We start from the raw sequence: 15,888 nt of genomic DNA, 5'->3' as shown, positions 1-15,888 counted from the left end.
AGCACCCTCAAAATATACTCTGGAGTTCTGAGAAACGCTATAGAGATTTTTGGGCAGCACGGAAGGCTGCACAGAGTAGGAGAAAATCCTGTTGCACTAATGTGATGTCAGATTTTACCCATAGATGTCACAAGAATGTGTCAACAAGTACATGCAAATTTTATTCCACCCAGATTAAATTATATAGATAATAATTCATGTTATTCCAGTAGCTCTGTATGTAATCTAGCTGCTCAAACATCCTAAAGTGTCATAAAACAGCTCAAGCACTTGGTCTGGGACACTATTATGTGTTTGGAAGGAAGTGGCTAATAGCAGAAAGGGTCTAAAGGCCAAATGACAGGACTCAGCAACAGTCCAAAACATGGGCAAGTACAACTTCATCTACTAACAAAACAAACAAAAACCTCTTCTAAACCCAAATAGTTTTGATCAATTAAACCTTTGAGCATTGCGTTTATTAAAGAAAGTAGCTTGCTTTTAGTCTATGCTTGTTGTTGACATCTATTTGATTCTGAGTGTTGTGTGGTATTCAGTGTTTCAGAGAGTCATGTTTTAGAGATTTTATTTACTGCTTTTTTTTAACAGCTGCTCTGAATAGGCCAAGAGTGTTAAAATTTTATTTTTAAAAAATCCATTCAAAGTGTGCCACTAGAATGGTTTTAAAAAGACAAGAGGATACTAATTCAGAGTAAGTACATATGGATTTGGTTAAATCTATTCCTTCTGTGTTTCTCGGATTGTCAGGCATCTTTTGTTCCATCGTCCACTAATTGACGGAATTGCTTTTTTTTTTTTTTTAGCGATGTGCAAGAATTTCACTCCACTTGTGCTAGTGCACGTTAGTGCAAGTGTGCATTAGCATAACCACCACCCAAGTGAAAAAAAAGTCTGCAGGTCTGCAGAAACCATGCAACTCAGAAAAATGCCAATCCACTACAGAAACCACAAGTTGGATTCATAGAAATCATTTGAATCAGTTGCAGATTTCTCCAACATTACTATCTCAGAGATGCAAGAATTAGAACTCCGAAGCATATATAAAGGTTGCATTCACACGTAACTATAATCAATGATTTAGCATTACACGAATGAGCCTCTGGCTCATGCTTGCCTCCCCCAACCCTCTGTATCTCCTCCTCTTGACACTAAGGCCATAGCTAGACCTAAGGTTTATCCCTGGATTGTCCAGGAGTCAAACCTGTTCATCTAGGTGACACACAGGGGATCCAGTGCTCAGGCAGGGGCGAACCCGGGATGATCCCAGGATAAACCTTAGGTCTAGCTGTGGCCTAAAATGAGATTGGACACTTTTGCTTCCATTTTTCTAACTAATCACCGTTTAGCATTATTTCCAAACCCAGGCAAACCATAAATAGTCTTTATTATAGTATAGTGGCAAAGTTTAATGAAGGTAAAGTTTATGAACTTGTAAGGACTCCTCAATCACAGTTAAGGTTTGGATGTAATGCTAAGCTGCCATAAATTGAAAATGGAAGCAAAAGCTTCCCTTCTCCTCCTTACAGCAACACCGGAAGAAGAATCAAGAGGCTGTAAGCAGGATTGTTAAACCACAGTATACTGTTATGTCTGAACACAGCCAATGACTTAAGGAGTGTGTTAATTTGTTAACTCATGATGGCCCTTAAAATAATGAGAATTTTAAACAAATATCTGCCACTTAGAAACCAACAGTTCAGTCCTATGCACATTTACTCAGATTTCAATGGATCTTCCTTCCAATTTATTGATGTATTTAAAATGTTTCTTGGCTGTCTTTCAGGGCAGAAGCACCCTGAGGTAAGTGTGTGTTGGATTGTAGCTCTGCAAACACTATACTGATTTGAGGGTTCTTAGCATTGTACTCAGGTTAACAAGGTACAGTCATTCAAAAGATCAACATGTTCATGATCACTGAATTAAGGTCAACTGGATTTACATGTCCTTGTTTTGTATATCCAGTACTCTCTGCCACCTGTACAGACACACACTAGAAGTGGTTAGTTGCAGTTAATAGATTGGATCCAATGCTGCAATGTGACAATGGATTCAACCCATGTACAGGGACAACATAATGATGCATCACTGGAAATTACATTGAGCCTGCTCATACATGGGTCTGGCCCCATATATAGAAAACACCACGGGTTTTCACACTAAAAGATCACTTGAGGTTGGGTTCTTTGGTGGCGAGAGCGTCATGGGAACTGCTTCTGTCCCACGCCACTTTGGTGACTTCTGTAAGACACTATCGGGTGAATCGTGCTACTGCATGATTGCTACACGCCAGCATTGCTCCTTCCGATGCCTGGTGATGCTGGTGGGAACATAAACAGTTCAGTCACTCAATTCACGTGACTGCTTTTCACAGAAATTATTGGGAGTACTATGGGATCTTGCCAAGCTACTCTGACAACCTAACAGCCACTGAAATGGACATTTGACATTGAATATATTAATGAGTTTGGTCCTTTGCAAGAGGAAAAATGGCAGAATACAAATGTAATAATAATAATAATAATAATAATAATAAATTTACATTAACCATGTGTTCACGTGCATTTCCATTTAGGCAGAAATGTGCTCCTCAACTTAGTTCCCAACCTTTGGTCTAAATTAACAGATGGCAGAGTAGGATGGATTCACTACTACTTGCCTTTCTGTTTCCAACTGACCCAAGCCACTCTGTGATCTATTTCAACCATGTATAGCCATAACAACAGGATTAAGGATGCTGGAATAAGCATAAACAGGCTGCAAACGTCCCAGTGTCCATAAGCCACTAGTGCCTTAAAAGACTGGGCCTGGCAAGAAGCAGGTTTCTCCTCCCATGTGTGCCATCGTTTGTAGGACCTGGCCCATTTCTTTTCTTCTTCATTTTTGCATTGTCATCTCCATTTATGCTTTTTATTCATCCCTTTCTAAAGCAAAATTCCAGCATCTCTTTTAATAGTAGTGCTTACCTCTGGGGTAGCAGCGTAGCTGGGAGTGTATGCAATGGTTTTCATAACCATCAGCAAAGGCCATGATTTCAAGGTAGTCTTAAGCCCTGGCACAAGCAATACCTTCTCTTCACTAATGTGCTCATATCTTTATTGTTTTAGTGCTACATTTCATCTCCATCTCTCCTCCCCCCCCCCGCCCACCTCCAATTTGGCAAAAAGTTTTCCACCCTTTAGAACATACATATTGTAAGAACAGGGTTGTGCTCTTTAATGGGTGTTAAACGCTAGCAGTATTCTGCCAAGGCACTATGATTGTGTGGATCATTTTAGGGAGTAAAAGCTTCAGTGCCTACACCAGTTCCTTGCCTATTCTTCACCCTTCCCTCATCTCCTTGCTTTGAATGCAAAAGGCCCTGGGTTCAATCCACCAGTATCTTCAGGAAAGGCTGGAAAAGACTCCTGCCTGAAACTCCGGGTAGTTGCTGCCAGTCAGTCATTGAGAACAAATTATACTGACTGAGATAGGCCAATGGTCTAATAGTATAAGGCAGCTCCCTATGTTCTTTTCTTCTGGGTTCCCTGTTCCTTAGCTTCCATCCTGGGTCCTGTTTTCAAACTTCAGATCACCTGTGTGTAAGGTTTTAATCCAGGTTTTAGCTTATTAATGGTTTAATTTGTTTTTAGCTGTGTATATTTATTATTTTATATTGGTTGTATGATTTTATCTGTACGCTGCCCTGTTATTATTATTATTTATTTATTTATATAGCGCCATCAATGTACATGGTGCTGTACGGAGTAAAACAATAAAATAGCAAGACCCTGCCGCATAGGCTTACATTCTAATAAAATCATAATAAAACAATAAGAAGGGGAAGAGAATGCACCAAACAGGCACAGGGTAGAGTAAAACTAACAGTATAAAAGTCACAACAAAATCAAGTTTTAAAAGCTTTAGGAAAAAGAAAAGTTTTTAGCTGAGCTTTAAAAGCTGCGATTGAACTTGTAGTTGTGATCCTTGTGTTAATGTCTTAATAAATAAATAAAAGAACGAAGCAATATTTATAATTCAATACCCCTTAATTATTCTTCTAATTCAGCCTTCCCCATCCTGGTGCCCTCCAGGTATGTTGATTGGCCATGCTGCTTCCGGATGAAGAGGTTGCAGCAGGACACATCTAGAAGGCACCAGGTTGGGGAAGGTTGTTTGAATGCAGTGGCATTTTCCACCTTCCAACACACTACCCCAGCTCTCATAAATACCAAACTCAACTTCGACAATTACCTGCACTTATGTAACAAAAAGAATGCATGCCTAACACAAGTCTGTAATTTAACGATGGAATTTGAGTTGAAAGAATGTATTGGAAGCAATGGTGTATTTTAAGAACAAAGATACCGTCTGAGGAATTGAGGAAACTTTAAAGATACACATTCTGCAGGCCATATTAAAGTCAACTCTCTTCAAATGTAAATCCTTCAGACTTTAATTCCCTCAAATAATTATCTAGTTCTCACCAAAGACTTATGTATACATACCTGTGTCTGGGATGTACCATCATATGATAGAATGCCTCCACACAAGAGAGAGGGAGAGATTACTACAAACAGAATGTTATTACATCAGGGGAAAGGCTTAGGTTTGAATCCTTCTCCCTGATATGCTAGTTTTCTAGATACAGGGATTTCTTTTTAATATGGTGGGGCATTCAATTACACGATTCTCAACCTGTAGTCTCTGCGCATGCTGCCAATACAACCCAAGCACAGGTTTACCTCCCCAGTGAAAACTAGATAGGTTCCAACAACTTTCTTGCTCCGTTCCTGAATACCACAGCTGGGGGACCTGTGGCCCTCTAGATGTTGGTGGACTGAAACACCCATCAACCCTGGTCATTGGCAATGCTGGCTGGAGCTAATGGGAGTTTGGTCCAAGAATATCTGGAAGCTGAAGGTTGCCGCCACTGCTGTATACCCTAAGCCTATCTACCCAGAACTAGTTCTGCACCCTGTCTTTAGGGACCTACTGTGGTGACAGGGAGTGCATTATTGACCTATTGTAGGAAAATTCAACCAAGACTTGTCAGACTGGTAGTCTGCAGTAAAAGAATGTTGCAAATCTGTAATTTCAAAAGCAAACCATATGGCATCTAGACAGTCAAACTGAAAACAGAGGATTCTGTGTACTTTGTGTGCATAAATTGCATGCTTAGGTATGCCTGAATAGATTAAGAAATATACAAATTAACAACAAATTGGAGTGCTTAAAAAACAGACTACTTAAAAAAGAGACACCACATAACAGATGTTGTACTTACGCATTAGTATACACTGGGGGAGGGGGGGACTGCTAATGATTAGAGAGGAGACCTCAGGAATGTATATCTAGATTTGGGTTCAGAGGGAGAAAAAAGGAGTCATTCTAAACAGGGTTACTTTGATGTGTAGGTCACACCAAGGCCAATGGAACTTAGAACGGCAGCTTTTTTTGAGTGTGGGTTTTCCCCTTGAATGTTCAGTCTCACTACTGGCTATTCTGGGCCTGATCCAGAAATGGAGATCTGCACATGAAAGCATGTTTCTCCTTAAGCAGCCAATGCATATGCACATCTAGAACGACATCACAATACACATCCATACCCCACCAAACTGACTGGATGTGTCTTTTGGGACAGATGTGCTTCCCATAGCCATTAATTGTTGCACATACTTGCCTGTGCATGACTACAGCTAGAGCCATAGAATAAAATTAGAATGAAAAACAAGTCTTCCTTGTCCAGTATGCCTAAGACCTTGTGGGGTTTCCCCTGAAGAAGGGTGCCTACCACAAAGATTTCTAGCAAGTTCCTCCAGAACCTGAAACTTTTAGCAACTTTTAAAAATGGATGATGAAAATGGAATTTATACATTTATACATGAAAATGGGATTTATATCCCACCTTTTCTCCTCCTTAAGGAACCCAAGGCAGTTTACATAATCTTCCTCCTCTCCATTTTATCATTACAACAACAACTACCCTGTGAGGTAGGTTGGGCTGAGAATCTGTGACTGGCCCAAAGTCACTCAGTGAGCTTCCATGGTCGAGTGGGGACTAAAGCCTGGATCTCCCAACTCCCAATCCAACGCTCTAGCCACTACACCACACTGGCTCTCTGCATGAGCAAAGTTTGGACATCCACTGAAGTCACTGCACCAACAGCCAACCTTTCAGTGTGGACTGATATTATCACACCTCCTCTAGACCATCCTTTGCTGTCGTGCAGAACAAGTTAGATTCACTTTTAAAAGTAAGATTTGGGCACATGGTGAAACTCAGCCCAAATTTGAGAAGTGCTTTTACACATAATCATTTTCCTCCATGAATATCACCTCAGTGGAAAATCTGCATAGAGTCAAGTGCAACAAATGCATATGTCTATGTGGCCTATGTGTATTTAGTGGGAAGAGCACTTAAGACTGATTCCCCCAATGCATCTGGCCAATGTCTATTCGTTGTGACTATGCTACCAGTGACTATGCTATCATCCTTGGCCACTCACTTGATCATCTCAAGAAACAGCAGCATTGTATAAAACAGCAGCATGTGAGCACACTCTGCAGTGATTTCTGCAATCTTAGGGACCTCTTGGTACATAGTACCCTGAGGACAACAGACACTGAGGAAAATAGTGGCAGTCTACAAGGGAGAATGAGAGGCCATTTTCCCTGCCATCACTGTAGTGTTTGCATTAATAGCTTACCCCTTAGAGAGTTCACTAATCCAAATGATAATAAGAGATATGTACTTCATGATTTATCCAACTGTAATTCTGAGGGCGTGGTGTATATTATCCAATGCCCGTGTAGACTTCTGTATGTTGGGATCACAAGCAGAAAAATCAAAACTAGGATTTGTGAACATAAAAGAATAGAAGAATACAGGCCCCTTTGGTAAGCCACTTTATAGAATGTAATCATACCCCTAATGACGTTAAATTCTGGTTTATTGAAAAGCAGAATGGCTCAGGAGCTCAGTTCGACTTGAAACTGAAAAGGAGAGTATTTTGGATCTTTACTTTGCAAATGAAAATACCAAAAGGTCTTAATGATGAATGTAATTTGTCTCCCTTTTTGTAAACATCTGTGTATGTATAGGTCTTTAATGTCACATGTTGGCTTACTGTATTGATGCATTATTGTATATTATCATCTAATTATGAATCATTGTGATTTTACACCTGAAGTGTTAGTTACCATCTAACTGGCCACTAAAAACAACAAATGGGAACTAGATCTATTTTGCCTCATACTAATTGATTGATTAAGAGGCTTAATTGGCATATAAACGAACAGTACATAACCTCAACTGTAAATCTGCCAGCCTTAACACCATTCTTCTAAAGACCATGACCTAGGCGGCTTGGAAAGGCTGTAAGTAAACTTCTAATGTATTTCTTTCATTAGTTTATAGAGAGGCAAATTTATAAGGAATTCTAACTAACAACATGGGACTGCTATATGTATTATTATGTAAATAATGTATTATTCCTTTTAGGAAGCCTGACATATTTTCAAAGGGGAGTGACACCCTATACCACACAATTATGGGAAAGTTAGGCCCAGTAAATCTTAGTTAAAGTTAGGCCCAGTAAATCTTCAGGAAGTACACAGCAATCTGGTATGTTAATTGCTTTGTCCTATATACACACACCCTTGTGTCCATATTTAAAACAACAATTAGTTATTGGTGTTTGGTCCATTTCCCCATGTATGTATATTCATGTAACATGTTCTTTTTGTATATTGCATTTTAGTATTGGCCACTGACAAAGACCCTTTGTCGAAATGCATTTGGCCCCTTTCTGCGTGGTTTTAGCTACACATTGGTCTGTGCAATATGTTATTGCACTTTTAATGCAATATCATTGTTAATTTTTATTTTATATTTTTGTATATTAAACATTATGGTTTCATTGTATATATATCCTTAACTTTTTGTTGAGCATTATTTCTGCAATCCCACCAATATTTGGGAGGGCATCAACAAATGCAAAAAACTTGTGCTGCCAATTCACACTATGGGCCAGTTCACATGATTAAACAGCATGTGTGGGCAACCATTCTGAATATTCAAGCCCCACCTGTGCCTTGTCGTGTCACCCACGGACTGTGCCACAGACTGTTTTGATCATGCAAACCAGATCAGAATGTTTCTCCATACCATTATGGAGAATAAAAAGCAAGAAAATAAACAAGGAAGTGGTAGGTAGCCCCTCATCCCGCCCCCCCCCCCCCCCCGTCACAAGCTGGGCACAATTATTGGTTTTCTGTCCATGCAAAGGCCAGTTTCAACAATCCCCCCTCCCCATCAGCCTTTTCAGAATAATCTCTGCCTTTCTGCTAAACTTTTAGAATACAGGAAGTCGACCAGCTGGAGTCTAAATGAAGATATTATCCAAAAATTCTCTCAAAGGGGATATATTTAAGGAATTATGCTTTGAAGGGTATTTTGTGTAGGGTACTTTCTTGTGTCCTCCACCATCCCTACCCCTCCTCTCACTTCCCTATTTTGTACTGGTGGAGTGAGCTCATTACATTCCCCTTCACTCACTTTTCTTTACCAACGAACGACACAAGCAGGGTTCCCGGTAAAGACAGTTTCACCACTTCCCCTGTCTAGTTACTTTCTCATTTAGAGGCTGGGTAAGGAAGGGGGGGGGGGGGTGTCACAGGGAGAAAACAAGGATGAGCAAGAAAAAGGAACTTATCTAGACATCTCAAAGTACAGAAGCATTCAGAGGGAGAAACAGAAAAGGACTTCAGCAAGAGATAGCTACTTCAAGTCTGTGAAAATGCAATCAATCTGTGAACAAGGGGATAAATAAGACCCAAGCTAAAGTTCAGTATATTGCAGCCTTCCCCCAACCTGGTGCTGATTGGAGTTGAAATCCAAAACATCTAGAGGGCACCAGGTTGGGGAAGTCTGGGATAGGGCCACAGTTCTCAAACTATGCAGTCGACCCCTGGGAGGAGATGAAAAATCTGAGAGGCCCAAGAGGAAGGGTGAGCCTAGCACCACGACCCTTAGCTGAAGGTCCTCATTGATCCCATTGTATTTGTGGTGTGAAAGGAGGAGAGAGGGGGGGTTTCTGTTTGTCCCATCATCGCAACCTGACCTGGTCGCTGCCTTGTTTTCAATTCTTTCCCCTGAGCGCAGTTTTAGGGCGGAGAATCAGCGGCGTCTTGTTTCTCCCCCTTCTCACGCCGGTCTTGCCTACTCTCTCCAACCCCAAAGATCCTCGCACGCTCCCCGCCATTAGGCACCATGCACACGCGACCGGGTGTGCAAAGAATGTCGGTGCGCTCACAATCACCTACGGAGCAGCAGACGGCGAAGAGGAGAGGGCAAGGAAAGCGCACAGAAGAAGGCCGGCAAAATTTACCAGAGGAGGTGGAGGTCTAAAAAATTTTTTTAAAAAAAGTTCGAGAAACTGAACTTCCTAAGGCAGCTTTCCCCAGCTGGCTGGGGATGATGGGGGCTGTAGTCCAAACACCCCTGGAGGACGCCAGGCTGGGGAAGGCTGTCATCGGGGATGTGGATGAACCGCTCGCAGCCCTGACTCTCTTCAAAAAAAGGGGGGCAAGCTCTCCGCTTCCCCGGGAGAAGCGCGGCCGGGGGAGGAAGGGGCTTAGTGGCTCACCATGACTGTCCGGAGCCGCTCAGCCGTGTTGACCGTGTACGCGGAATCCGCTGCTTTGCGCCTCAGAGAGCGACCTAAGTGACGTTTCTCGATGCGAGCACAAAGCTGCTTGCTCGGGGCGGAGGCGAGACGCCAATGGCTCCTCCCCACTGGGTCTTGCGCGTGACGAGAGAGAAACCGCCGCCGCGCCAGTCTGTGTAAACGGGCTGAGATTGCAAACCGGCGCGGCTCTTCTCCCTCCCTCTGCCGGCCCGGAAGCAGGCCCAGGCAGCCTTCCAGCCTCGCTCGAGTATCGACAATCACAGCGCTTTCTGCTGCAGACCGCTGGGCGGAAGGGGCTGTGTTCTCCCCCCACATACAACCCCCTTGGATCGGAGCCTATTGCAACGGCAATAATAATAATAAACACAAGAACGCAAAAGAAGCTTCTTATTTTTTCCCCGGTGGGGCGGGTTGGAGAAACCTTGATTTCTTTTAAAATCGGTTTTATTGATTTTATAAATCTAAAACGATTCAGAAAAAGTGTAAATGTATCAAAAAACAACGTCTACCACCAACAAAATACACAGGGTTGCATAGATGTTGTAGTATCGGCCCATTCAACAGGAAAATTATATCTGGGACATTTAATACTAGAATAACATTTGAGCACATTTTTCCACAGCTTTCGATCCTCTTGTATGTATCAAACTCTCAAAGAGAGAGTCCTCCTGTTAGTCCAAGAGCCAGGAAGGTTTTATTTACCCCACCAAGTGCAAAAGCTTAGTGAATTTTTTTTGTTTATATACGACATAAGTGTCTCAGAAAAGTGAGTCTTACAAAATTCCAGTGGTGGGGAGCTGCGTGATGACATCAACATGACTGCCACGCAATACGTAGTTGCTCCATTTGAATATGCATAACTTCTCACCCGTTTATGTTACAGAGATGATTTTTTTTTCTGAAATGTTTCAAATTTAATGTCAATTTTTTTTTGTAATTTCACATTTTTGTTAACTCCATTAGTTTTGGAGAGAATTTCATTTGAACGTATAAAATCAGTGTTCACATTGGTTATGTGTGACGTTTAACCATGATTTACTCAAAAACTACGACTTTTGAAAGAATACTCAATAACAAAAAAGTTACATTTTTTAAAGAGGAAATGTGGCTCCTGGACTATGTTAGGGCCACCTCATGGTCCTCTCCCTGTGGTAATTTTTTTTTTACCATACGGCCAATCCTTGCATATTAAAAGGAACTCTTCACGAGCTAAGGAGTACTCCAAGATTAAATTCAGGTTAAGACAGCAGCTCATGGATAGGGGGTATCCTAGTACAGTTATCAATATTGCTGAAAGATGGGCAGATGCAGTTCCAAGATCCAGTTTATTGCAGAATCATGTGAGGAATCCTGAAAATAGAATCACATGCTCTTTGACACATTCCCATTTGTCTTATGCCATAATGAAAACTATATATTTTTTTTAAAAAAAGCATTAGCATATTGTGGGTGATCTACCTGGGTGTAATTGTACACCACGAATTGGACTCAGATGAACAAAAAATCCTCTGAATTTTTTGGTCCATCCTGTTATTGATCCACCCCAATTTACTGCGTGCACCATTCATGGTCACTTTAAATGCAGCGGATGTACTGTATGTACATTATCCTTGCAAACTGACATGTTTGAACATCCACGTGACCACTGACTATTTAAGCTACATCACTTTTCTAATTGTACAACAAAATGGGTGATTTATGTTATTATTTGCCGATGTGGACTTCTCTATGTAGGAAAAAACCTCTCGTAGTGTGAGAACATGTATAATAGACCATCACTCTAAATTAAAACATCAAATCTTGGATGCACCATTGGTACAGTATTTTACTGACAACTCTCATAGATACAATAAGTTCAAGGTTTTGGTTATTGATAGAGTATACTCCCATAAATACAACTGGAATAATCTTGATAACCTTCTTTTAAGGAAGGAAACAGAATGGATTTTTAAGCTTGGCACTGTACAAACGTGTGGCCTGAATGTTAGTTTGGAATTGGCATCCTTTCTTGGAAAGTAATGTCGACGGATAGTCCTTTCTCACTAGTACTACCACCATTGCTATTCTAGTTTGTACTACATACAGTGAATGTTACCTGTACCTTTAAGATTCATGTATAAAATAACCTAATAAGGCAGAAGGAACACACCTGTTCACAGTACTTGCCACCATTGAAGCATTTTGGATTACTTGCCAGGGATTGAGGTTTGAATCCTTCATTATTTTTCCGTCATTATGTTTATTTTATTATGTTTTTAAAAGCTTCCTTTATCACACAGCCCTCTTTTTGAGGGTTTAAACTAAAAAAATGACGGAAGGACTATTTAAAGTTTGCAAGCTCCTATACTCCCACAGTATTGCTTATTCATGGCGTTGAGTTTTTAACGTACTAAAATATTTTTGAATCTTTTGATGCTTTCTGAAAATAATGATGTAACACTGAATAGTATTCAATTTGTATCTTGTATATGTTTATCGGTCTTTACAGATAATGGAACTGTTTTTCTGACGAAGTCAAAACATATGATGAAACAGGACAAAAACCAGATGCCTGTAATTTGACTTGTATAAAACAACCTATCTGATTTGTATAAAACTATCTGACTTGTACTATAACGTGTTTAATACAGTTGTGTGCTCTTTAGCATTGTTTTGCTTTGTTTTTCTCTCTCCCTGTGTCTGACATTCAAGGGGCCATTTTGATCCCGCTGCTTCTGCACACAGCACAAGATAGCAGCAGCTTCTGTCTTAAAAATAAGTCCAACTTACTGGAAGCTCCATCATGCCAGCATTTTATTACACTCTTGTCATGCCTGGTTTGTGATTTTGCAACTCAGAGTTTTCCACTTCCGGGATCATCCCAGGGGTGCGAGAAGGGAGCAGGATTATGATGATTATTTTTTAAAAAACCTCACTTTTTTGGTGGAGCATTCCTGCACTCTTTTTCAATAATAATTTTTAAAAAACGGCGGGTGTGACATCCTCTTCCTCCCAGGACATCATGTACAGTGTGTAAACACCCTGGGAGGATCCCAGAAGCAGGTAAGTCTGGGATTGTCCCACCACCCGCCCTCTACACTCAGGGCCAGTGCTACCATATAGGTGACTCAGGCGGCCGCCTAGAGCGCCAAGGTAAAGGGGGCGCCGAACGCCGCACCTGGAAGCCACTCTCCCACAGCGGCTCTGAGAGGGCGGCTTCCGGGCAAGCCGTTCCAAAGCTGCCGCCCCGCCCCAGCATTCTGGCTTTGCTTTGGCTGGGCGCCCACCCAGCCGAAGTGAAGCCACACCCGCCCGCCCCCCAGCGTCCTGGGTGGGCACCCAGCTGAAGCAAAGACAGAACACTGGGGGGGACGGGCAGGCGGCTTCAGAACGGTGCGCCCGGAAGTAGCTCTCCCAGAGTGGCTTCCAGCCAGGCGCGCCATTCCAAAGCCGCCCCACCACCCCAGCGTCCTGGCTTCGCTTCAGCGGGGCGAGAAGGCGCCCCGCGCCCAGGTACGCTGGAGTGGGGGTGGGTGGGTGAAAGCAGCTCACCTGCCTAGGGCGCAAAATAGTCTGGCACCGGCCCTGTCTACACTGTACCTGACCTCGTGGATTACGCAACCAGTAGGTGCTCCCCAGAAAGATGCTTTCAGAGCCTAGGAGATCCAGACACACTCAAACAAGTCAAGCCAAGCCACACCATGCACTCCCATATTAACTTGCTGAGACAGAACAATTCTGGGACAAGACTACATTTTGCAATCGACCAGACATAAGTCATAAACAAAAAAAACACTGTCATTGACATAACAACACCTAATGACAAAAATGTTGCAGAAAAGAGAGGAAAAATATACACCACTGGCTATGCAAGTTAAAGAACTATGTCAACAGGAAAAAAGTTATCTATCAGCTTCATAGGATGACCCTGGGTTCTAGTATCATAGGAGAGGTAGAAAAAATGTCTCCCTAACATCATTCCAGGTAATTCAGAGAAAATTCAGCCAAATAGAGCTTCTTTTTCTGTGGTGGGGGATGAGAAAAAGAAAAATATCTTCTGGAAAAATTCAGCTTAGCTCTAGTGGCAGGGCACAAAGCAACTGCAGCTATTCCTGCCAATTCCATGCCTGGTCTACCCTCCTGCCTCACCTGCTGGGCTAATCAGGGATTCAGGTGTGCCATGCAGCAGTGATACAGGCCAAGGCAGATAGTACAGACTAGGGAACGAATAGATGGGAAGTGGCGTGATTTCCTTGTCTTTTTGGCTATATTGGGGTATTGCGAAGTGTGTGTTGAATGCTGCATTGCAAGATAGCAATGGGAAGAGAAATGGTTCAGCAGTAAAGCACATGCTTTGTACGCAGAAGGTCGTAGGTTCAATCACAACATCTCCAGGGGTACATCAGGCACTTACCCCAACTTCTTTTGCTCACAGCAAGGCGATGACAGCTCCAGAGCTGCTGCGGAGGTGTGCCACAGCCGACGGTGACCCCTGATTGGTCACCATAGGCTGGACAGGGAAGAACGTGGATCAGCAAGCAGAATGATCACTGGACCACCTCTGTGCCTCTGTGGACCATCATTTAAAAATAATAAATAAGTGGGGGTGGATGTGCAGAGTCAGGGCACCACCACCACCCCATTCCCCCCCCCCCACCGGCATTTATCTGTAAATGCCCTACCTCATTCACAAAATTTTAGAGCCAGTCCAGATGACATCTTCCATTCATAACCCTCCCAGGTCTTTCCATTACTTCTTCTGTCTATTTTCCTACCACACACACACACACACACACACACAAACTGTTAAGGAGAAAAAGAATAGCTAGCTGCATAATGCCTTCGAATTGGAGCCCACTGTCTGGAAGCATCCATTGTGCAACTCAAAATCTTCCTAGTAGCTCAAGTAACATTATACCATGCCCTAGGAAGTGATCTGATGCTATTTACAAAGACCTGAGTGGTATCAGCATGGAAACTAGAAATGCAGGAGATCTAATCCTACAACACTGCAACAGCTTAGTGGGATAAATGTTCTCCAATTACTCCTCTTCCACAAATGAGCACCTATCCTAAGCAAACTTTGTAGAAGGTAAACCCATTAAGATCTTTCGACTTCAGTCATCATCTCTATGCTGCCTTATTATACACAAGTTTAACTGCTAAAAAGGTATCAAGACAGCTTTCTTCCAAGTAAACTTGCATAGGTTTCAGCAATATAGTGGGGAAAGGGTTGTTTAGTAAAGAAAAGCATGAAGTTCTAACTGATGCTAATTGTATGTCAATCCCATCCTTTATTCTACTGATGAAGACAAAGGAAATAAGAACCTGAATTATTCCCAGGCTGCAGTGCTACAAATGTAGAAGATTCCTTCCTACATGAATCAAAATTGCTGATTTGGAAAGTCTAAATGCATTTGCTTTGAATTAAGTTCCATAGATCGGAGCAGACTTTAGCTAAAGTAAGTCTGCCTCAAATCTCCACTTTAAAACAATGAAGCATAACTGCTAAACAAGTTATTATTAATAATATTTATTTATAAAGTGCCATCAATTTTCATGGCACTGTACAGAATAAAAACAAGACAATCTGCCATATGACTTACAATCTAAAATAATGATATGGTATAGTATATACACTAACCCAAAACAAAACAAAAACAGGTAAATTGCATTACATTTAAGTGTAAGCCTAAATCCAGACTAGCTGGGGGATTGCTGGGAGTTGTAGGATTTTTTTCTGTCTCAACATGCATAGGATTGCGTCCTAACTAATTCTTTATTCTTTTTAGTATGTGAAAGAAGGAGATTATTAGGGAAGTACAAAATAACTTTGAAAACGTCCTAGTCCTCCAGTCTTGATCAGAATGCATCCACATATTCATTTATCGCTGAAACAAATTTGGAGGGAAACATTCTTAAGTGAGTTATCCTACCTAGAACCTGCCACTAATGATATTGTTATTTTTTAGAAATTTGGGGGTTGATCAGGAAAAGAAACCCAGGTGTAAACATAGGAAAAGAAAATGGAGTAGATGAAAGTGGGGGAGGGGGATAGAGGGATGTGCTTGGTGGTTGTCAAGCAAAAGTGTTACCTAGCAACTTTGACACACTCAGGAACAAAGTAGGCAGACTTCTGTTGTGTATAGAAGTGAGGTTATTTTGCAGCCTTCTTCCAGACAGTGAAGCAAAAAGGCACCCTGCTCTCCCATGGTTGCGCAACTGTTTACATGGTGAGTAG

General features: G+C 41.8%; 1 protein-coding gene across 1 annotated transcript in view; it reads right to left on the bottom strand.

The window, feature by feature from the left end:
- SGPL1 (sphingosine-1-phosphate lyase 1) overlaps window positions 1-9,859 on the bottom strand; it is a 58,932-nt gene extending 49,073 nt beyond the window's left edge. The window contains exon 1 of the mRNA XM_063133008.1: window positions 9,627-9,859. Within this exon, the coding sequence (XP_062989078.1) occupies window positions 9,627-9,629 (3 nt within the window). The 5' untranslated portion in view covers window positions 9,630-9,859. The remainder of the gene's footprint in view (window positions 1-9,626) is intronic.
- Window positions 9,860-15,888: the final 6,029 nt, after the last annotated feature.

This window comes from Elgaria multicarinata, chromosome 8, assembly GCF_023053635.1.
Source record: "Elgaria multicarinata webbii isolate HBS135686 ecotype San Diego chromosome 8, rElgMul1.1.pri, whole genome shotgun sequence".
Lineage (NCBI taxonomy): Eukaryota > Metazoa > Chordata > Lepidosauria > Squamata > Anguidae > Elgaria > Elgaria multicarinata.
The sequence above is the reverse complement of the archived record's forward strand: the minus strand, read 5'-3'. Positions and strand labels throughout refer to the sequence as shown.